Source organism: Rhyacophila brunnea, unplaced genomic scaffold (assembly GCF_057557595.1).
Source record: "Rhyacophila brunnea isolate RB1 unplaced genomic scaffold, BYU_Rbru_1.0 scaffold_16, whole genome shotgun sequence".
Taxonomy (NCBI): Eukaryota; Metazoa; Arthropoda; class Insecta; order Trichoptera; family Rhyacophilidae; genus Rhyacophila; species Rhyacophila brunnea.
Window position 1 is genome coordinate 28,154,818 of NW_028232816.1, and position 25,003 is coordinate 28,179,820.

The 25,003-nt window shown below is 37.0% G+C and overlaps 1 protein-coding gene across 1 annotated transcript in view; it reads right to left on the reverse strand.

Moving 5' to 3' along the window:
* Positions 1–3,487: 3,487 nt before the first annotated feature.
* The window catches only part of LOC147074588 (beta-hexosaminidase subunit beta-like), a 47,494-nt gene continuing 25,978 nt past the window's right edge, over positions 3,488–25,003 (reverse strand). The window contains exons 4-9 of the mRNA XM_085944078.1: positions 10,795–11,003; positions 8,918–9,030; positions 7,323–7,530; positions 6,848–7,064; positions 4,765–4,961; positions 3,488–3,836 (exon numbers count right to left, since the gene is read on the reverse strand). Coding sequence (XP_085800204.1) covers positions 3,677–3,836; positions 4,765–4,961; positions 6,848–7,064; positions 7,323–7,530; positions 8,918–9,030; positions 10,795–11,003 — 1,104 coding nt within the window. The 3' untranslated portion in view covers positions 3,488–3,676. The remainder of the gene's footprint in view (positions 3,837–4,764; positions 4,962–6,847; positions 7,065–7,322; positions 7,531–8,917; positions 9,031–10,794; positions 11,004–25,003) is intronic.

The following is a 25,003-nucleotide window of genomic DNA, read 5'->3' on the forward strand; positions in this document are numbered from 1 at the left end:
ATAGGCTAGGGATGGCGAACATATGGCACGCGTGCCACTGGTGGGATGATTTTTCATGGCACGCGAATGTTTCATATCGTCTGTTAATACAACCTCCACATTGTGGGGGGAGGCACATATGATCTTCTTAGGATCGAACATAGTAAAAAAATAATATATATAAATTTTGTAGGTATAAGTTCTTCTAATAATATGTTTTATGTGATTGTTTTCAGGCAAAGAGAATAATAGCAAGAGTTTATCACTATATGAAGTTTGAGTCAGATAATGGAGTATCGAACATCGATGATGTCATATTACGGACTTCCTTGGCGACTGACATACCAGTGACAAAACTGAAAAAAATTCTGGCAAGCAATAAAAAATTGGCAGCGTTGCCCCCTCCAGTTCTAAAGGAACAGACTGACGATGTCGACTCCAAAGCGAATGTCGAGAGCGTGGTTCGAAACACTCTTCGAAATTTCCAAACTGATTATCAAGAATTCCCAACCCCAAAAAGACTGATTCAAGTTTTGTCCGAGAAACACAATTTGACAATGTCTCGAACTCGCCTGTGGAGGCTGATTAATAAACTCGGATTCACTTGGCAGAAAACGGTGTACGGAAAAATATTAATAGAGGAATTTAATACTGATGCTGAAAATGTATTTGTGAAGTTTCCATTAGTTATGTCTGCCGATGAAGATCATGTTCCTGTTGTAGAATAACATTAAACTAAGACTATATTGTTAATAGTGATTATATTTTAATGAAGGCTGAACCATTTTCGTTGTATTTTTAATTTAGGAATTGAAGATTGAAGACATACAAGTGCACCGGTGACCATTTTGAAGAAATGTACTTCAAAGTTAAATACCTACCTATTTGAATGTAAATTCTACATAACTGTTTTTATATTTTGTAAATGAGGTCTTGTTTTCAAACAGGTGCGCCCGCACACAATGGTAAAATGGTGAAAACTGCTCTGACTCTTTGTCTTATAATATATTATTATAATATTACTTGTATTGATTTGTTATTATCGGTAACCGGACAAAACAGAACAGCCAGGGGAAAAATGAAACATTAATTTTTGTGGAATCTATTTAGGTTAGGTTAGGTTAGGTCATTATTTCGTTGTACCTAGTCACCCAATCATTTTGAACATATTATATTGATTGAGATGGGATATCCTAAGCTTGCCGGCAAAGTGCCGTTAATTTGAGGCTTTCTAGCGATTAAGAATGCAGAAATTAGGTATATAATTTGATTTATTATGGCGTATTGAAAATCTGTGCTATTAAAAATCTATCAACATAATAGAAATAGGTAGAGACAATTTCAATATTAAATTTATATTTTTCCTGAAAGGTCATAGTTATATTTATCGTTGTTCTGTTTTGTCATGGAACCCGTAGGTATTATGCAACAATAGACTGTTACATTTCTATTGTGATATAAGTTTTAACGGGTTTCTGTATATTTTGGAAAATTGTGTCTGAAATAATATCATATACTCGGTATTCTGATGAAATTAATAAATAACTTGACCAAACAACCTATTAACCTCATTGAATTTTTTTTTATTTGAAGTATTATGTTTTTGTTGAAAATTTTATTCTATCTGTTGCAATGACATTATTAATGGACAACGCACTCAGTACAGTAGCTATCAAGTAAATTCGCGCATGGCGACATTCGCACATGTATAGGTAGACGTCACGTGACAAAATTTTGCAATTTCCATTATGCGATAACACGCATTGGGAATTTATAACAATATCACCTTTATTGTAATGGCGTTAGAACGTGTTTCTAGTGTCAATGTTCATTTGAGCGAACGATATTGGTATTAAAATATGAACTATGCCATTCGGCAGACCCGACAAAAAGCATTGGGAATTTATAGCAATATCGCCTTTATTGTAATGGCGTTAGAACAGTGTTTCTGGTGTCAATGTTCATTTGAGCGAACGATATTGATATTAAAATATGAATTATGCCATTCGGCAGACCCGACAGAAAAGTGAGTCATTTTTATTTCCAGACGCTTCGTCCATATTAATGTCATTGATCTGCTGTAATCAAATATAAGTAATTACCGTAATTAAATATGAAACAGAAAAAAACATTTCAGATGTGGGTGTAAACAAAGCTGGATAATGTAAGATATTATGAAGACAAGACTATGAATAAATAATTTATATTAAAATTATTTTAATAAAAATATTTATATTTTATCAGTGCTATTAATACATTTCCTCGGTGGAGTAGTGATAGTGTTTACCTCTCAAGTCACGAGTGCGGCGTGGATTCTCGAGTCTGAGAAAAATCGTAAAATATTATTAATTATCAATATTTAATAATATCTATGTTTAATAATATTAATAAAAATGAATTTATGAATGTACCTAATATTATACCAACGTTACATATTTTAATGAAAAAATATATAGAGCTACAAAAGACCAGTGTGTCGATTTTCAAGCAAATCTTTTGTATTCTTATGTCCTTTTTATAAGAAATATGAAGTACCCAAGATCCACTATAATATAGTCAGTCCGTGACAGGAAACTTAAAATTTCGATTGCAGTGCTAGTAATTATTGTTCATAGTACTTCGAAGGAGACGATTGTTTCATATTGAAATAAAATAAATGGTACCTAATACGTTAATTTTATTGATTCGAACGAAATATACAATCGAAAATCTTCATTTTTTGCTTTGCATTCAAACGTAATCAATAGATAACTAGCACTACTATCGTAATTCGCAATTTAGTGTCACGACCTGAATATAGTCTGTCTTGATGTGCACCATACATAATTCACAAAATAAATTAACAATTCGTTAATTTTTCTCTACCTCCGTATATTTTAATATAATGTACCTATCAATTAGGTCCTCCCAGAGTAAATCTACAACTAAAATTCTAGATTCACCCTGTTTCCTTCCTACTTTTTCCGCGTACTTTGACAAGATAATAGTTAGGTATATTATACAATAAAAATTAATAATTGTAATATTGGTATTGTGTAATATGTTTGATTCATGAATTCGGTGCAGATTATTACGAAATTATATGTAAACGAAATTATATGTAAATAAATTTTAGCTAATTGATTCGACACAAACAGAAAATTCAGATGCACAAAACGTTGATCCGACCAAATTAAAATTTGGAGTGATTTGGGCATTGGTTAGTAATTAGGGCACTGATACCTACCTTGTTTTAAAACACAAAAATTGATAGCCAACATTAACGCAATTTGAGTGTATTTCATGTAAATACTACTAGGTAGTTAAATTCGTCGTAATTAAGCAAGACGCCCATAGCTTAATTATTGGTAAAGTACATTGTCGCGAATGCAGTATTGAAAAAAGAAGATTTTTGCTAGTAGGTATATAGGTATCTGAGGTGTTTCAAATTATGTATATTGATTATAATAATATAATATTCTATCAATAAATAATAAGGTAGGTATATTTTGTAATAATATAACAAAGATGACGTTTGTTTGAAAAATATATTATTTTATAGCACACTCTGAACAGGTAATTATTAAAAATTTTTGATAAATAACTAATCATTGGTATTTATCGTAACAAATATAATTATTTATATAAGATTTTTATCATAGTATGTGCTGTAGATTTAACTTAACAATATCTTGATTTGTAAATTAAAACTTAGAATTTATAAACAAACTCCTGGCCCACTAGGAGGTTGAGCTCGGATGCCTCGCTTGTTCATGCGGCAGTAGTGCTCTTCAAGACGATATCTTGCCTTAGAAACGTCGACGACATTCTCACTGGACCACAGTTTTTCGGCTGTGGCGCTGACTCTGGGGAAAATTCTGTAAAGCATTTGAATAAAAACAATTAAGTGAATTAAAACTTATTTAAATCTAAAAAATATCTCTATAAGACTACATAATAATAATTTGGTAGAGTATACGTTTTATAACTTTGCTCTTTTTTGCACATTTTACTACACTGATACACCACCTTCCCTGAAACGATATTATGATAATTAACGATAATAAATGGAAAAAAAAATATTTTTAGAATATATTACATCATTTTCATCCTAGAACCGGAGTGCAAAGTTATGAAGCATATAATTCAATTACCTAATTAAATCCCAAAGTATGGCTTGGGCCCAGAAGATTGACCTAATAGCTCGAGCAAGTGGCGTATATCCATTTCTCATTAAAATAAAAATCTGTTTATACAACCTCATACAAGGTAGGTATATATTATGTTCCGTTTAGGATTGAACATGGTGATGTAATGTCACTATAACTATATTGCCCTGCTAAGTAAAAAGACAGTATTTATGGTTTTAATGAAATGAGAACCCAAGTTATATTATGTAAAATTATTGGATTGTTTTGACATAATCTCTAAATATACAGTTGTTAGAAAACATCCCAATTTTTGGATGGTTCAGTTCTGGATTAGGTTCCAGTAAGTTAAAATTGAGGGACCCGACGATAGCAAGCGAGGTTTCACTGAGGATTGATTGCCATTCCCAACGAGCCGTATGATGACACTGCTTTGTAGCTGCGACTTGCCTTCTCGGAATTCTGTCAGGTCATACTACTTCAGGTAAAAGGTTTTTACATAAAATTACATCTAATTTTTTATGTTCAGAAACATAAATATTATGAAACTAAACTGCTAATCTCCTAGTTATGAGACTGCCAGAACTCGCTTCCAGGATAATCCTTAAAGAGGGGTTAATTTAGTAAATCCAGAAAAAAAATTATAACATAGTCTTACCTGGTGAGAACATTATCGTCATCTACAACTTCACTCCACATGCAAGCCTCACCACCTAGAACGAGCTGTTTTTGAGCATTGGTGCCAGGAAAATCATGAGGATCACAGTCGTAGAACTTCTCCCAATCTCCTCCGTTTGAGAGATGGTCGAGGTACCAACATGAACTCAGAAGAGCTGGAAGACCTTGGTCTGTTATCTATAAATTTTAATAACATCGATATTGGGAATTACTTCACAAATAATTCTACATTTTCAACCAGTAGTACATACATAAGAGGGAATATAAAAAAATCCATGTCTAATTTCTTATACAGTCGAACTTGGTTATTACGAGGAAGATGGGACCGACTGAATTTGCTACTTATAAGCGTTACTCGTTATATCAGAGAATAGGTATTTTTAAATGAGCGGTCACATAACACAAAAAGTCACAATTCAAATAAAAATACACGATTATTATAATTTTTCCCCGAAACAAGCACGGCATTCATAAACTACAAAAGAAGTTGTTTATTGTAATGAACGCTGGTAGGTACCTAATGACTTCACAAACCTTGGATTTTTTACATGAAATTTCAACCATATGCGTGTATACTTCTTCAATATTGTCAGTGGAAACACCAATTATGTAGGTACTTAGACACTTAACTAGTGTCATAAACGTAATCCGATCCCGGCGGCATCCTGTCCAGTCAGATTTTATTGCTTAGGGTCGAAATGTTTGTAAACGATCGACCCATTAACAGTTTTAAGAAAATTTTTGACGATATTTTAGCTCGGTATATCCGATAAGGAGCTCGTTATAAAAGTGAATAAATGTATGGAGAAAATCATAAACTAAAATGTCAATGAATGTTTCCTCATTACATCCGAGATCACGCTATATCCGTGATCGTAATAACCGAGTGCAACTGTTTATGATATCTAGCTGATTTCCTATGTGGCTATTGGAGGTGGCATCTGACAAAAGTCAACACCCATTTTGAGAATTGATATTTGCCGAATCTTAGGGGTACTCTGGCATAGTCGTGCCACGCAATGCTCCAGTTAGTTTTTATTGACAGATGCATGAATTATTGAAGACTTATTGGCCACGAGAAGATGAGTCACTTGGCTGGGACATTTGCAATCTTCTGCGCCATTTTATAACATCGTGAAAAAGCGTCCTTCACTATATAGAACCATCACCACTAGGGAATCCAATCCCGAGCCAAAATTCTGATCTCGGGATTTCGGGATTACAATTTGACAATCCCGGGATCCCGGGACTGTTCCCGGGATTGGCATTTTTTTCCATTGTTAATATAAAATTTTTATATTAACAAATAACATTGATAAAATCGGTCAAAAATAAATCTAGTATAATTTATACTATTTAAGACATTTATTGTGAATATTGTATACTTTCAATCTTGGAAATACACAAGTTTAATGGAGTAAATATTATTGTAATATAAATAATAATGTGAATTTAAAATGAGATTGCTGTTTCTGATAGTAAAGACATAATGAATGGATTAGCGAGATTTCAAATAATAGGGCAAATAATCATGGCGTACTTATGGCCTTTCCGCATCATAAATCTAATTAGTCAGCCAAATATGAAACTGCCGTAAAACGTATGATATCATGGTAGAATTACTTTGTTAAAAGTGCGAAGCATTGTTTTTTCCCAATCTTTCTCATTTTTAATAATTCATGTGAAAAAATAAAATGAATCGGCAACCTACACATGGGTATAAATCAAACTTCATTCGAACTCAGTTTATTTCTAATGTAGTTATTTTTTATTAAAAGTATTTTTTCTGTTTTATTTTCGCTTTTATTTTCCATAAAAATTGATAAAAAAATCAATCCCGAAATCCCGGGATTATGTTTATCAATCCCGGGATTCATAGGTATCGAAAATAGCTCGGGATCCCGGGATTGGAATCCCTAATCACCACCACTGTGCGTTATATGGTATCACAGCGACTGTTTCAATGCTTGGAATCCAAGATTATCGCTTTATAGCAAAGGTGGAATCAGATTATACTACATGGAAAAGCCACCTTCCTAAGCAAATGAAAATATATCACTTACATTGTATAGCAACTCCCGCTGGTCTCCGGTCCAAGCGTGCACGACCGTTCCTTCAGGCAAGTTGACTCCATTTATGAAGACTTCTTGCCACACGATAGACTTTGCCTTAAGACTATCTGCTATGTCCACTATCTTTTGGATGTATACCTCTTCTAACTTTGCGTATGTTTTTATATTATTCGCCAACATGTAGTCAGTGATATTTGGATTACTCTGCCTATAAAAAAATAGCATGCATAGATATTTGTTAGAAAATATCGGCATTAATATATTATTAGGTACCAAATTAAGAACATAAACAATGGAACATCTGTATTAACAACATTTTGAAAGAAACTCAGTTACGGTCTCACTTTGGAGGTTGAATATTATAAATATGAGGTTATCAGTATTCCGGAGTTCGGTTTCGGTTATATTTGCACCTCTTACATATACAGTATTCCACTTAATACAATAGTAAACAATTCTTAATTACCAGCAGTCAAAGTCAACTTCGTCACCTCCAAGGTGGATGTATGGTTCTGGGAAGACTTCCACCACTTCTTTGAGAAGAGTTCTCATGAATCCGTACACGTCATCTCTGATGGGGTTTATGGGACCAAGATCCCCATTTGGTTTTCCATCTTTCCCGTAGCATTTTGTCAAGATTTCTGGATATGCCACTCCCCAAGATCTTGTGTGACCTACATAAAGATTTTTGTTTTTACATTAACAATTCATTTCAATATTATTCTCTCTGCAAAGAAATATTTTCAATCGGTATTGAAAATCACAAATACATCCTTTGGTCACCATTTTATAAGGCGTTGCTTATATTATGAACACTCGTTCAGTGTCGATTGATGCAAATAATACATCCAATTCATCGCATAAACCAGTCATAAAATTATGAACTTATTTATACTGACAACTAAATATATGCCTATTTCTCACAAATTGGGTGTAAAATATTCTTCTTTTGCCATATCCGCCCCTTAACTGGAGCATATGGACACCATGCGGCGCCTCCAAGAATCCCTGTCGCTCGCCAGTCTTCTTGCTTCGTTCCAGGTCAAACCAGCATCCCGTAGCTCCGCCGTATACACTCTGTAGATTGTATTCTACAGAGTGGGGCCTTCCAGGACGCCGGAATCCGGTCAGCTTGAAGAACAGGCAAACCAGGTTGAAGTTCTCTTCTGGCATCCGCAGCACGTGACCGAGCCAGATCCAATGTTGCCTCTTCACTTTCAGTGTGATGAGAGGCTGCTTATTGCGTTCTCTTATCTCCTCGTTGCTCCTAAAATCATACCACCGCACACCCAGTATTCGTCGCAAACATCTGTTTTCGAAGCTCAGTATACGGTTGCTCTGAGCCTTCATAAGGTGCCACGATTCGCTACCGTAAAGCAGCACCATCAGAATGCAAGCGTCGAATAGGCGGCATTTGGTTTTGACCGAGTACAATCGTGAGTCCCAGATATTCCGCATCGAGTTGAATTTTGCTCCAGCCATTCCGTTTCCAACGTTTCATAATTTTTTTCCTTTAAAGTTGATTGTTATTTTTTCAGTCAGTGCATAAGAACTCTACGCTACTAAACCAGCGCTTAATTTTTCGAAAATATTATCATTTTTATGTGTATTTTTTAAAAAAAAGTGTGTTAGATTCTTTGTGCCCTGTCTAGCTCAGACGGTCATATTAATTTTTCCACGAGATGGAGTGATAATTTTGTGGATTTTATGAACCGGAACCCGATCCGGTCCATTTCGAACCCTGAAATAATCACGCCACTACCAGGGCTCGAAATGGACTGGAACGCACCGGAGCACCGTTCCGGTTCGTGAAATCCCCAAAATTATCGCTCCGTCTCGTTGAAATTAGATAACTATATTAATATTTTTGGCGAATTATTGAGCGTCCCAGTTCGTAAAATTTTCCATTTCGAGCACTGGCCACTAAACTAGTTATTATATTAATATCTAGTAGGTATAGTCAATGTGGTGGATTGGGTTTAATAGTAAGACCGTGTCACCTCTACAGGCAATGGTGTGTTTAATTTCATATTAAATTGCTTTATTCTTAATTACTCTTACCAGGTGTATCGAATTCTGGCAACACTCTTATTCCTCGAAGGCGTGCATATTCAATTATCCCGCCAATATCGCTAGGAGTATAGACAAGTTGTGGATCGTATGCGCCTCTTTCACTAAAATAATAATGATACATTCATTAAAATCAATATATAATTTATTGAACTAGGCACCATAGCAATATAGATCTCGCTGCAGCGCAGGAGTTATACCAATTAATACCGATCTATTATAAAGCCTACACAGAAAAACAACATGGCAGCCAGATTATATGCATACTGTACAGCATACTGTATGGAAAATGTGAAAGCATTTAATTTAATTTTAATATTACAATTTTATGTGTCATGTTTTATGTGTCAAGTTGAGATACCCGGGGTTCCAGCGGCTAGCTCAGGTGTCCATCGAACCCCGGATTCACAAAAAAAAAGAGTTAAACGATTGGAGTGTAAATAAAACACGGCCTTTCATGCTCGTAACGTGGTCTTCTTATATTTTCTTAATTTTTAGTTTTACAAATTATATTTGGGATTTTTACAGTTGTAGTCGTCAGGTCCGTACGATTTGAAAACCAGACGCTCACTAACTTTTTTTCTCTTTTTCAAATTTCGCGTACCCACGCCGTCCAGCAAAAATGACTCTCGTGATTGGCCAAATTTTATCGCGTGATGCTTTTGATTTGACGAATCACGAGGACCACCCCGGCGCAGGCGCGTGGAAATTTTAACGTTGCCGGCAAGCGCTGCAAAATTTATTATATATCAATACTTATATTTAGTCTTAAAATTATCTCTCTCATCCATCATCATTTATACTTTTTTAAGTCAAATTAAATTTATCTTAATTACACCTCCGCCCAGTATATGATTTTCACACACCGGACGAAGGCCTTTACTTATGAATAAAAAAAATTACGTAGTTGAGCAAGGAATCAGATTAGATGTTTTATGAAGCCGTTTCTAGAGATCAGGGTTACGTTTCGACTTATGACTACTAAATGATTATTTTACACCGGGAAAAGCCCGCCTGTAACAGGAGTGTATCAAAGTGACGTGATTATTCTGGATTCGAGGCCTACATGCAGGAGCGCACACAAGCGGGGGTTAGAATAATGGAATATTACTTTTTCTTATAATCATCATGAGTGAGGATCGTGACACGGATGATTTTCCTACCGTATTTCTGTAATCACTTGATTATTTCATATTCTTTAAAATAATCTGCAAAGATTTAAGAAAGATATACCACAGCGCGCCATCTGTCTTGACGTAAATAAATGTCGGATTATGTGTGAAGGAATTGTGAATTTTTTCCGAATGGACTTTACGTCACGTAATCTCAGTCAGTCTAATGAATTATATGAAATATGGTAGGCTCCTATCGCAGAGCCTAAAGCCTTCACGCATGTCATGACTGCACTTTGTCCAAAATAATTAATAATTAGATAACTCTCTATGGCGTTTAATCAATATTAATAAATATAGATTGTTTTTAAAAATTAAAATAAATTTTATCTAATGATTTAATATATAAATGTTTTGAAATATACGTAATTTAAACTCATCGCTCAATTTTAAGTCGACAGTGAGTTTTTGAAGTTTCATTGAATTAGTGTGTCGTTGTCATTAGTGTGCACCTATTCATTAGTAGTACTATCGTATTACCTATCTTGTTATTTTTCGTAAGTATACCTGGCAAGTGTGCTCTTTTTCTCAGATATCAACAGCCTACCTCTTTCCAAAAGTCACCTGCACTGCATTTGAAAGGGGAGCGACAATTTGAAATCGAAATCATATTATATTATCCTACCAATTAGTGTTAAACCGGAATTTAGCAGATGCGCGAGTATGTGGCATATGACAGAATAACCTCAATCTTACCTTAGAGGTGGGAACATCCTGCTTTCATATGGGAAACTCTGATCATCAACGATGTGCCAGTGGAAAACATTCAGTTTGTTAATGGCCATGCCGTCTAGGATGTCGCGAATGCTTGACACAGAAATGAAGTGGCGCGATGTGTCAAGTAGTAGACCACGGTGGGTGAATCGAGGATAGTCTTCAATGGATGTGGCGTTCAGCACCATGTCCTATTACAAGGTTTAAAATAATACACAATTAGATGAAAACATTAAGGCAATGTCTTTACCTACCAGAGGCACCTAGCGGAAAAACACGAAGCTTGCAATCTGAGACATTTTTTTTTGGATAATTTACAATTTCAACTGTAATAAATATGTATCTGAAAATATTAAAAAGAAACATATTTTTTATTTGAAATCAAAGATAAACTTAGGTACAATTATTGCAAAAAAATGTGAATTTGTTATATATTTTATTATGTAATATATTTTATGGTCATATTTATTATTAAAATATCTATCTCAGATATTTTTACTAATTCATAGTTTTAATGTTTTTATATTTCGTCGTCATACAAGAGAAAGTGACCAAGTGCATTTTTTACGAAATTGGTTTTATTGACTATTTGATATCTTACTAACATAATGGTTGTCTGGAAAAAATGACCAACTGAATTTCAGCCTGGAAACACTATCTCGAATTTATCAAAATGACTGCATTAAGGCACATTTTTTGCCAAGCAAAATTGACTATTAGACACATGGTCATTTCTTTTTGTAATCTTTTACAATAAGAAATGACCAAGTGACAGTTTTCCTTGTAGTAGTTATTCTGTAGTAGTGAAGTTAGTCATTTATTTCTTACGAAACGTTTGACGTATCAATTTTCTCTTATTGTAAAGTGATAAAGTTCATAAAATGATATGTAGAAGTAAATTCATGGTGGAAATGTGTCAAAAACCAATTCGGAGGTGAGTTGGATTCTATTTGTTTTCCATTGTATAAACATAAACATTTTTAGAGCAGCTCAATCCCAACGAAATAAAAATAAAAATAGTGATACCATATGCAGTGAATGAGTTAAGAACCAAATTTAATGCCGCCTATTTGACGCTTGCATTCTGATGGTGCTGCTTTAGCGAATCATGGCACCTTACGAAGGTTCAGAGCAACCGTATACTGAACTTAGAAAACAGATGTTTGCGAAGAATACTGGGTGTGCAGTGGTATGACTTTATGAGCAACGAGAAGATAAAAAATCGCACTAAGTAGCCTCTCATCACACGAGAGTGAAGAGGCAACGTTGGACCAGAATTTCAACCTGGCTTGCCCGTTCTTTAAGCCAACCATATTCCGGCGTCATGGAAGGCCGCTAAATACTATCTATAAAGTGTATACGACAGAGCTACGGGATGCTGGTTTGACCTGGAACAATGCAAGAAGACTGGCGAGCGACAGGGATTCTTGGAGGCGCCTGGTGTCCATATGCTCTAACTAAAGGGCTGATATGGTCGAAAAAGATCTTAAATTACTTGCTGCCAAAATAACGAAAAATCGGTATGAGCGTGTCAGACCAGGACACATTCTCCATAAAATATTCTTATAACGACGACGTTCAAACCCTGTCAGTGTTTGGGCGAGGTCGGCCACTTCTTGTTCCCCCATTAAAATACTTATTCAAAGAAGAACTCAATATAACCAGGCCATAGAAAGAGATATTTTGTAAAGCTGTGTGATACTGGAGCAATTCCTCGTGATTATCATGGATGGTACAGATAACGTATTTTTTTACATTAATTTATTTTAATGTACTTATATTTTTGTGACTTTTGTACTTTTTCGTGTAAAGCAACTGGGTATAGGTATTTTCCATAGAAAATTAAAAAATTGTATTCTATTTTCGCCATTCTATTCAGAATCCACTCAAAATAAAGTCAATTTAAAGAAAAATACCTATCCTTCATTTTTGTTTTACCTGTATTCCAAGAATGAAAAGTGACTATCTGCAATTTTTCCATTAATTCATGGGTGGTAAAACTGACCAACTTCATTTCGTATTTTTAAAAGCTAGAACAAAAGTGATTTTTTCAAATATTATAATTTCATTTTAAAAGTAAATATCATATCTACACCCACAAAAATAATCAGAAATGTGAATGCAATATAAGGATTTTTTAGATTGATTACAAATGTTAAAATGGCTCTCCTGAACAATTTACTATTTTGCACTTGGTCACTTTCTCTTGTATGACGATGATTTATTTTATAAACATCGATTTTTATAAAAATATAAATGTGTATAACTTGAAATTCTTTTTATTTATATGTTATGGCACTTGTATGATAGATAGCCCGGTAAGTAAGACGTGTTGTGCTTACGACAACTGAACGAAAATTGAAATGGGGGGGTAAGACCATGTTTGAACATGTACTGAACCGATATTTTTTCCGGTTAGGTTCCGGTTTTAGTTCTGACAAAAATAACGGTTTTTCCGGTTTTCGGTTCAGTTCCGGTTCGAAGCCCTGGTTGAAAGTGCTTACCTGCTACGTATTATCAGAAATTTAATTAAATAGTTAAATATGTGATAAATATCACAATATCAATGACATCTAACAGGGATTATTTATAACAGATTTTAATAAACATAATTATTATTATAATGTTATCGAACGTTCATAGATGCCTAATTAAATACGATTGTATGTCAGATTAATGTAAGTATATAATATACATATTGATTAAAAACATAGATTCTAACAATCATCTTAATCAAAATAACAAAAATATAATATGGTATTATTGAGAACTATGACTGATGTTTGATAAATGCTCGAGTGTTTAGTTATCGATATTAGTACAGATAGAATGGAAGATTAGCAGTAATTGAAATGATTTAGAAGCCCCATAGATAATATGGTGTGATTTCCTAAAGGTTTTTAGTATGGTTGGATTGGTAGCTACAGAAAAATTAATTTAAATACTTTGGCAGCATTGAAGCCCAGCCTCCACCCAGGTCAATTCAAAGCCGCTTCCCTCCAGTTTAGGATGCCGAAGATATTTAAATCTAACTCGACATTATCCCTACATCTTGTACGATATCGACCCGGTATTCATTTGCCTTCTAGCTTCCCAAATGTTAGTGTCTTTATCATGGGTGCCATGATATTTAAATTCAACTCGACACTATCCCTCCACATTATACATGGTCGAACAGGTCTTTGTTTGCCTTTCGGCTTCCCGAATATCAGTATCTTTGTCATGCGTAACAAGTCCATTCTGTGTACATGGCCAATTTACGGCTGTGTGTCATTGGTGGGTACGAATATATCACGCGGCACGGTCCGCTCAAATGAGCACAATGCATTTTCCGTGCTTTAGTCATGGACCTCCGAGCTATACATGAGAACTGGTCTTATTAGCGATTTGCACAAAATGCGTTCAAGGGTCGGTTCAATGCGTCAGAACATAGCACCCTCATTCGACCAAAGTGAGATATGTTCCATAGTTTGTAGTTATGTTAGCGAAACTGCAGATTTTCATACTGTTTATTAATTTAGATAATCTCCTATATATTATCGTCTCTGTTCTGGCAGAAAACACTAACTGGAGAATACTAGTTTTGAGTAATTTGACTTTGAAGTTGTTAAAATGTTTGAAATGGTCTATCATGTGAGTTTATTAAGTAATCATAAAAAGGATGACTTTAAAATAAAGACTGTTTATTTATTAAGAAGGCTTCCAGGCGGTAAAGTTTGAAATAAGGAACATTTTGGTATAGCTAACTCAATATGTCAGTTTTTCGAATTAGTGTCTTCTGCCAGAACAGTGACGTTATTATCCTACATCTTTTCCAGGTTTTGGTGAGCGATTGTGTGCCTTATTCGTCATGTCCGATGGGTTCAAAAAAATAATCGGTTCTCGGATCGCTTAAAATGGGTTTTCCATAGTTGACACCCGCATCGTTAATTTCCACACCAATTGAGTGATTTTTGTTCATTTCTCGATATATTTTCGATCGACACGTGACTTTATTGACAACTGATTATGTCGGGGAATTTATTTTTTCACAATGTTTGCAACACTCAAACCAACTCACCAAAGATGGCCGCTTTAAATTTAAAATGCGTTTTAACCGATGTACAATCAATTTTCACAAACTAATCATAATAAGATTAACCGATAAACATATTAAAACTGATTTATTTTATTTTTATGAATTAAGTTCTTTGTTTTAAGTTAAGTTTCTACACATCTGACGGAAAGAAAATCTTTTGACGCAATGTATTTATTACACTATGTATACTAAATTACATTATTTTAATTTACTCAACACATATTTACTTATCGGATGCATTCAAGTAGCTATAATTTGAATCCAGCACAATTTTATAAAACTCAACATAGTCACAAAAAAACGACTTTTAAAAACTACCATCTGTCATGTAAAAAATGAGAGCTGATATTATTTACGTCTTATAATGATTTTAAAGATGCACAGCACTATATAATAACTCACATTTATAACAAATACCTATAGATAACTATAATTATTCAAATAAACAATAATATTTATACAAATTCCCATTAAAACTGTTTATTTCATTTCATCCGCGGGCGCATGTATCGGCATTTTAACGATCACCAAGGAATAATATTTCAAATTTTGATAATGTCACTTTTTTTTTTTTTTATATGGCTGTTGAATGATAATTTTTTTGAACCAATGAAACTTATATATATTTAATTAGCTCATATAACTCAAAAATATTTAAAAGGTATTCAACAATAATTGGTGTTATAATATACATATTATTTAAATCATCATCAACCAGGATCAATCCACTGCTGGATGAAGGGTTCCGCAACCTGATTCTACTACTAGCGGTTAAACAAATTTGTGATATTATGCCTATTTCTATCATCGTTATCAACATCGACCTGAACCAATCCACTGCTGGATAAAGGCCTCCCTAGCCTGATTCTACTCCTTTCTGTCATTTGAATTGCTGTATTTATCAAAATCGGTGATATTATATTTTTCAACATATTCATATCGTTATCGTTATCATCATCATCATTAACCAAGATCAATCCACTGCTGGATGAAGTGTTCCGCCACCTGATTCTACTACCGCGTGATATTATACCTATTTCTATCATCCTTATCAACATCGACGTTAACCAATCCACTGCTGGATAAAGGCCTCCCTAGCCTGATTCTATTCCTTTCTATCATTTGAATTGCTATATTTATCAGTGACATTATTATCTACCTATCTATATATAATGCCATTATTATCACGAGTCTCAATAAATCCACTGCTGGATGAAGGCCTCTCTACATTGATTGTATTCTTGACAGTATTGAATTTCTATATTTATTAAAAATGCTAATGTTATTTATCTACATATTCATATCGTCATCATAATCATCATCATCATCAACCAGGATCAATCCACTGCTGGATGAAGGGTTCCGCAACCTGATTCTACTACTAGCGGTTAAACGATTGCTATATTTATCAAAATTGTTGATATTATATTTACCTATTCATAATATCGTCATTATCATCATCAACCAAGATCAATCCACTGCTGGATGAAGGTTATCCCAACCTAATTCTACTCTACTTGGTCATATAAATTGCTATATTTTTTAAATTTGTGATTTTATATACCTACCCATTTATATCGTCATTACTTATCGTCATCAACCTGTATCAATCCACTGCTGGATGAAGGCCTCTCTACGTTGATTGTATTCTTGACAGTATTGAATTTCTATATTTATTAAAAATGGTCATGTTATTTATCTACATATTTGAGGGTGGAAGGAGTCCGCAGACAGTGCAATGTGTAGATAGCAGTTAAGACAGTTAAGAAAATCTAAAAATTACAACATTTTAATAATCACAAAATTTTAATATATTTTATTCAATATTTTAATAATCAGCAAAACGCTGCCGTGCGAACGGACATATGATCGTTTTCCGCCGGCCGAAGAAATGCTTACGTGTCGGGTGTCATTCGCATCACAGGAATGAACGAGTAAATAGTGCATTCCTGTCATTGTGTCGTGAGAAATCCATTGTTGGATTGATAACGTTTGTATCTTAATCAAATTTCGCAGACAAAATTCCAGGAAGCGATCCGCAGTGTAGGAACAAAAACAATAATTTACCCACGCCGTGGATAGCATTTTCTTTGTCTACTTTCAATATAAAAACAGATGTTGCAATCCAACAATAGATCAGTACTTTAAATTCGTTCGTCTTAATCACACGCTTCTCGCTTCAACGTTAAAATAATTTTTATTACAAACACTATCGTCGTAAATCTAATTTATAAACTTTGTATTGTACAAGCTGTAATTTGAATTTGTAATTTGTGTTAAGGGATAATAAATTTGGGGAATTACTTTTATACGCATCAAACCTTCTGATTCTATTCATTACCTACCCCTCATCACACCATCCCTTGCCTCATATTCATAGCATCATCATAATCAACATCGTCATCAACCAGGATCCATCCACTGCTGGATGAAGGGTTCCGCAACCTGATTCTACTACTAGCGGTTAAACGATTGCTATATTTATCAAAATTGTTAATATTATATTTACCCATTCATAATATCGTCATTATCATCATCAACCAAGATCATTTCATTTCAAAACATATCTGTTTGGTGGTAATTATTGTATGCGACGATTATTGCTACTGTGATGTTCTGAGGGAATGAGTTAGCAATACTAGTAACTTGTAGTAATTAATAGTACCTACCAACGTGTGCTCTAATAACGTTTAGTAACGTCTGTCTACCTACCCTAAATCGCAGCGTTGCCAAACTGATTTGATCCAATTGCTTATTTGAAATAAATTTGTTAAAGTAGGTAACATCTTTGTTCTAAAATGGGTAAAAAATCGCCTGCCAAATCTGCCGAGGGCTCAACGATTAATTCCACTTGTCAAAAGACGCCTTCGTCTCTGACAACAGTGACCGTGACAGCAGTTACGTTTTTGGTGACCATCATCACAGAGGTTACGAAGGCTTCCGCAGAACTGGAAGCCCTCAAAAATGTCAGTCGGTCAGCGAAGGAGTCGATATCGAATAGTCTGGGCGTAATCAGGCTCGCGTGTCAGGCTGCAGAGCTGGAAAAACGCGAGCTTGAGAGCGCCCTCATCAAATCTAAGGCGCGTGCTGAGGCGACCAGAGATCTGCTCAATCAAGAAAAGCGTCACACAACGCAGCTCTCAGCTGATCGCCGACCTGTCACAAGAATCTTTAGTGAAGCACCTGCGCACACGAAGAGTGAACTGTCACCGCAAATCCTTACCCCTAAAAATTCGCGTAGTGCTGGCAACATTTCGCTGCGGCCAGCACAACCGCATTCAGCCAGTTCCGCAAGACCCGAAACTGTCATTCCCAATAGACCCGTACCGGCAAAGCGTTCCTTTGCGGAAGTTTCCGGGGCTACACGATCTTCTAGGAAGCCTGAGATTACACCTGTCTTGGAGTTCCCGGCTTCGACTGCAGCTGCATCGGGGAAAGTTCGTTCACGTCATGCTGTGATTTTGACAAGCAAAGACTGACAAAGATAGAAAGACAAAGATAAGACAAGCGAGGAGGTTGAAAAATGTATCAGAGAAACGGTGGACGTCTCCGGTCTAGGGATCGCTGTCGTGTCATTGGCGAGGGCGACTCACAACAAGTGCATCGTCAAAGTCATGAGCGAGGACGACTCCCGGAGACTGGTGGACGCTGTCAGCGGCTCGGAGGTTCTCACCGCATCGGTCAGCTCACTAAAAAGGCCGAGGGTTGTCCTAAAGGGTATTGAGGAAAATTTTGATGGGGAACAATTGATAACTGCACTACGTTATCAAAATGCCTTCATCAGAACGTCACCGAACGATTCCTTCAGGGTTGTGTTCAAAACAAAAGGTCGCATCCAGGGCAAATCCAATTACATTCTGGAGGTGGAGTCCTCCTTGTATCATCAGATGGTGGAAGTTGGTGGCCTGAACGTTGGTTTCCAGCGGGTTCGAGTGCAGCCATGCTCTAGTGTTGTGCATTGCACGAAATGCCTGGGGTATGGGCATACTGCTCATACTTGCAAGGAAGCCTTTGCGTGTCGGGGATGTGGGAGGGACCACAAAATTGCGGAGTGTCCCAAAAAGGGAAAGTTGACATGCGTCAACTGCGTCCGGAAAAATAGGCGGCTCCATCTGACGGCTCCGACGGGTCACAGCCCTCTATCGCGCGCATGCATATTGCACCGCCAACAAGAAGCCAAGTCTACTTCCGCAACTGACTTCGGAAACCAATAATGGCCATACACCTAAAAGTTGCACAAGCGAATCTTGCATGGTGCGAGGTTGCCACAGTCTCTTTCATCAGGTATATGGAATCTAATAACGTGGACCTGGCTTTAATCCAGGAACCGTACACTGGCAACACGGGTTAAATCCGTTCGTCGCTTTTTTCAGGTATCATTTTTCAGAAGCCGAGCAGTCTGTATCCAGTGAAGGCAGCTATTCTTGTGCGTCGAACGTCATCTCTAACCCACTGCATTTTACTTTCCGAGTTTAGCTCATATAGTTGCGCTGTTGTAGAACTCGACTACTTAGGAGAAACGCTACTGGTCGGATCACTGTACTGCGCGCCATCGGTGCACATCGATGAATCGCTGACCGGCATGAGCAGGCTAATGAACACTTCAAAGGGTCACAGGCTGTTACTCGGAGGCGACGTAAACGCAAAGAGCATCTGGTGGGGCAGTCGACGTACTGATAGCAGAGGCACAGCCGTGTCAGATTTTTTAGCACAGCACGACCTAAACGTATTAAACGAGGGTTCTGTCCCAACGTTTGAAACGATCAGAGGAACTCGTAAGCTGGAAAGCTATATTGATATTACGGCGTGTTCCAACGCTCTGCTCACCAGAGTTGAAAATTGGAGAGTATGTCGTGATGCAGCGTTGGGATCCGACCACAATGCGATTGTTTTTTCATTACAGGCCGCAGATAGCTACGCTGCAAACAAAACTTCAAATGTCAATCAACAGCGACCAGGTTTGTTTAAGACGTCCAAGGCTAACTGGATAGATTTTGGGCTTGCACTTATTTCCCAGATTCAGGATCGCGGTATCACTGTAGATAGTTTGGATAGCGTCACAGACGCACATGAGCTCGAAAACATTGTCAAAGAATGGTCATTGGCGAACGAGTCAGCATGCGAGAGCACGATGGTGCGCTCTTCGGGCGAAGGATTTCAAAGAAAAAGTAATCCATGGTGGAGTCCGAAACTGGATACACTGAAGACGGCTTTTAGAGTAGCAAGGACAAAATTTCGAAATTCAGGCGTGGTTCGACGGCCGTTCACTCGACAGATTTTTGAAGCCGCAAAGAATAAGTATGAAACTGCAATTGCGGAAGCGAAATTAGAAAGCTGGAAGAGCCATTGCTCGGCTCAGGGAAAAGAGAATGTATGGTCTAGTCTTCAGAGATTGCTCAAAAGTAAGGCGTTCAAACCGCCTGAAACTCTGACAATCAACGGTCGCATGACCTCTTCGGCTCTCGAATCTGCAGAGGCTCTTCTTGCGTATTTTTTTCCAGACGACAGTATTGCAAACGAAACGGAGCAACAGACATTGATCCAAAATGCGGCCTCGATTCCTTCAGAGGAAGATGACGACGAGAACTTCACTCTCGAGGAGGTCGAAAGAACAATGAGGCTGTTCAATCCAGCTAAAGCTCCGGGACACGACAGTTTCACGGCGGATATCTGTCTCAATTCATTCTTAACTGTTCCTAGCATAGTTGTCGCTCTTTATAATGCTTGTTTGCGAATTGGTCATTTTCCAAAAATCTGGAAAGTAGCTAGAGTGGTGGTCATTCCCAAACCGGGAAAGGATGACTACGCTAACGTCTCGTCATATCGGCCCATCGGATTGCTGCCCGTGTTCGGTAAAGTACTCGAAAAATTATTTATTAATCAAGTTTCCTGGAAACTTCAGACTAAACATCTGCTCAGCGAATACCAGTACGGTTTCACCCCTCAAAAGAGTACTGAAGACGCGCTTCATGCAGCAATTGATAGAATCAGGGGGGCTAACCGCGATGGTCAGCTCGTAGTGGCGGTATCTCTTGATATCAAAGGCGCGTTTGACAACGCATGGTGGCCATATCTTCTTCAACAGTTGAAATCTAAAAATTGTCCCGCTAACATTTTCAGGCTCATCAAAAACTATCTATCCGACCGAGAAGTCTTCGTCGAATATGCTGGAGCATCTGCTACCAAAGAGACATCATAGGGATGCATACAAGGTTCGTCTTGCGGCCCTGTACTGTGGAACATAGTTCTCGACGATCTTCTCTCTATGCCGTTTCCTGAAGGTGTACACGCACAGGCCTTTGCTGATGATGTATTGCTGATTATGGAATCCAAAGAACTTGGTTCTCTAGAATCCATGACTAACAGCGTGCTGGAGAGCGTCGAGGCCTGGGGAAGGAAGGTCAAACTGTCTTTCTCCGCGGAGAAAACGAAGGCCTTATTCTTTACTAGGAGGCGCGTCTCTCCGCCTTCGCTGGTGATGAATGGGCAACCTCTATCTTTTTCTAGGGATCTTAAACTTTTAGGGGTTGTAATCGATGAAAAACTAAATTGGTCAAAGCATGCGGACAGCATCTGCAAAAGAGCCGCGGTGACTTCGCTCAAACTAGCAAGAATGGCCAAACCCACATGGGGTGTATCTTCTGAAGCTCTTCGAATTCTCTACACTTGTGCTATTGAGCCTATGATCACGTATGCGGCCAGCATATGGCATGAAGCTGCCAAACGGAAAAACATAGCAAAAAAACTCAATACGGTTCAGCGAGCACTAGCGATACGAATATGCAGAGCTTACCGAACGGCTTCGCTCAATTCAACGCAAGCTCTAGCAGGACTTATGCCTCTAGATTTACGTTTAAAACAAATCGCTCTCATTTACAGAGCTAAGAAGGGCGAGGAGGGCCTCGCAGGTTTTCTGCCTGACGACAGGCTTTACGCAAAACTGGTGGACTATAGAAGGCTGCCACACCCGGCTAGACTATTTTCTGAAGTGGTTTCTTATCCTGCAACGTTGGAAAGCAACGAATGCAATAACATGCCGATTTTCACGGATGGGAGCAAAATTGATGGCGGTACTGGTGCAGGGTTTGTGGCATACATTAATGGCGGTGAGATAGCGGCTCGTAAGTACCGCCTTGCCAGCTATTGTACGGTAATGCAGGCCGAACTCTATGCCATCCGATGCGCTCTGGAGTGGGCAGGCTCAGATCCAATTCAGCGAAAGCTCACCGAAAACCATAGTATTTGTATTTATTCGGACTCCAAAAGCTCAATCCAAGCAATTGGAAATCCGTTGTCTACTAATCCGATTGTCTTTTCTATTCACAGCGAGTCCGCTCTACTGAGACGGCGCCACCCCGAGGTGCACTTCAAGTGGATAAGGGGACACACCGGGATAGAAGGAAATGAAAGAGCTGACAAATTGGCTCGGCATGGTGCCTCTGAACCCAAGACCGCGGTAGCTTATGACAAATTTCCTCTGAGCTACGCGAAAATTACAATTTCAGACATGGTGAAAAACGAATGGAACTCACGATACATAAACTCATCGACAGGGGAGTTGACCCGAAAGTTTTTACCTTCAATTTTAGCAGCACGAGACGTCAGGGTGCATAAGGGACTGTGTTTTGAGATGACTCAGATTCTTACAGGTCACGGAGTCATGCGAGCATACCTGCACCGGTTTAAAATAACATCTGATGGAAAGTGTCCATGCGACGACGGAAGCGACCAGGACGTCTTACATTTACTCCTAGATTGTCAAATCTTTAGCAAGGAGCGGCACAACCTGAACTTTTTATTACAGATGGCAGATGCGGACATTCGAGACCTTCCGGGGACCATGGCAAACGAGGCCGGAAGAGATGCCCTTTTTAATTTCTGTATTGATGTAATAAAAAGAATAAAAATAATAAATGGTGACATGTAAAGATGATTCAGATCCAGTGACTGCAATCATATAAGATAAGATAAGTATATACTTAGAACATTAGTCCAATGCGACATTTCTTTTACCACGGGAAAAAACTCGACTACAAATCGCAGTCCTCAGTTCCCAATGAATACGACAAAATATTCATCAGAATCACCTCCGCCTTGCGCTACTAAGAATTTTCCAGGGTTTTTGCAAGGCGGTATCATAGGCCCTGGCCGAATTCAAATCAGCAATACCCGATGCGGGTAGAAGAACAGTTTTCAATAAGGCATATTCTCTCAGCCGGCACAATTTTCATTTGACTAGCATCAAGTAGAGTAGTTTGCGTGCCAAAGTCCTTAAGAAACCTCGATAGTAAATGCGAGGTATCCATAAAGGCATCTAGAAAAAAAAAAAAAAAAAAAAAAAAGATCAATCCACTGCTGGATAAAGGTTATCCCAACCTAATTCTACTCTACTTGGTCATATAAATTGCTATATTTTTTAAATTTGTGATTTTTTATACCTACCCATTTATATCGTCATTACCTGTATCAATCCACTGCTGGATGAAGGCCTCTTTAAGCTGATTCCACATCTTTAGGTCTTATAAATTCATATTCTTATCAGAATTGTTCTATTCCTCTCAGATATAATACGTATTGCTTCATTGTTTATCAACATTTGTCTCGATATGAATGTCCCGCACCGGGAAACTATATTGTTTAAAGCGTCAATTATTTTGAGCGAATTTAAAAGCGGGCGATTCAGCTACTGCAATTTGATGATTACACACAAAACTTTCCATTCGCTGAGAAGCCACAAGCCAGCGACTATTTTGACAGAACGTAGTTCGTTTTTTTACCGGGAGGTTGCTACTGCGCAGATGCAGTAGGCCCACACGCCGGCGTGTAGCGTGTAAAGTTGACAGGCTTTCAACGTTTCTCGGTAGAGTGTTTACAACCTGCTTGTTAGCTTGTTCGATGATTACACTGGGCGACTTTACAGGCAGATTATAAATTCGCCAACAAACAGCTCGTAAAGAAGCTCAATGTAATTGACGCTTAAGGTTAATTTTTATTCAAATTTTGATTTTTTAAATATTATTCTATGGCTGCAAGCATTTATTTTTTATAGACAATGAAACAAAATAATGTTTAAATTTATTTTTTACACTGCTAACCTTCTTCTATTATCTCAATGGGACCCGAAGGAGATTAATATTACGTTATATTGGATCGCTATTTATGATAATCACATAATATATTGCTTTATATTCGAATGATTGAGATGTACCTATACTTATTTAGCATATTTAACTGCACATACCTACACATATATTGTATTAAAATTAAAATGTCAGTGGTAGCACTCGGCAATTGCCAGCTGTTCTGCTAGGCGTAGCAGCCTAAGGCGGTGTTAGACGATATTGTGAAGGCCAGACTCCTGAATAGACTACGCATATGAGTCCAAATTAATATTGGCAGTGACGATTTGCAAATCGTAAAAATGACAAATTAGCGAAATGTCAAACTATCTGACGTGAATAAAAAACCTATCCCGAAGGGAAAACTATGGCGCCATCTATGCATACTTCACAATTATATTAAAATCCAACACCGCCAGCTGGCTCAGCTAGTCTCCTATATATTATTATCCTAAGAGATTTTGGAAAACGCACCAATTTTTTTTATTTAAATACCATTTTGTTGATTTTTAAACTATTTCAATTCATTTTTTAGAGTCCCGAATCTACTTCCATTTGAATCCGGCACAATCTGATAAAACTCGACACAATCACAGATAAATCCATTTTTAAATCGCGTTTTATAGCCGTCACCATACATTTTCGCGTCTTGCTGTCCGTCTACCGCAAATTTATTATAATCTCGCTTAATACTTTCTATATAATCGATATTTCACAAATCACAATGATAATTCCACAAAACTATTCAAATCTGTAAGAGGCACATTGGTGTACTATTAGTTTTAACAAAAAATAAATGCATATTTCCTCACTAATTACTACGAAAATATAATCTAAAATCACTTCACTGTTTTTTATCTGTCAAACTAATAGACTAATGATTGTCATTTGTTTTCTTTCGCGAACCGCCTATGACAAGTTTATTTGACGTGTCAGAATTCAAATTTAGAATTTGCAGGAATAATCGAAAAAATGTGACATTTCTATTAGCAAC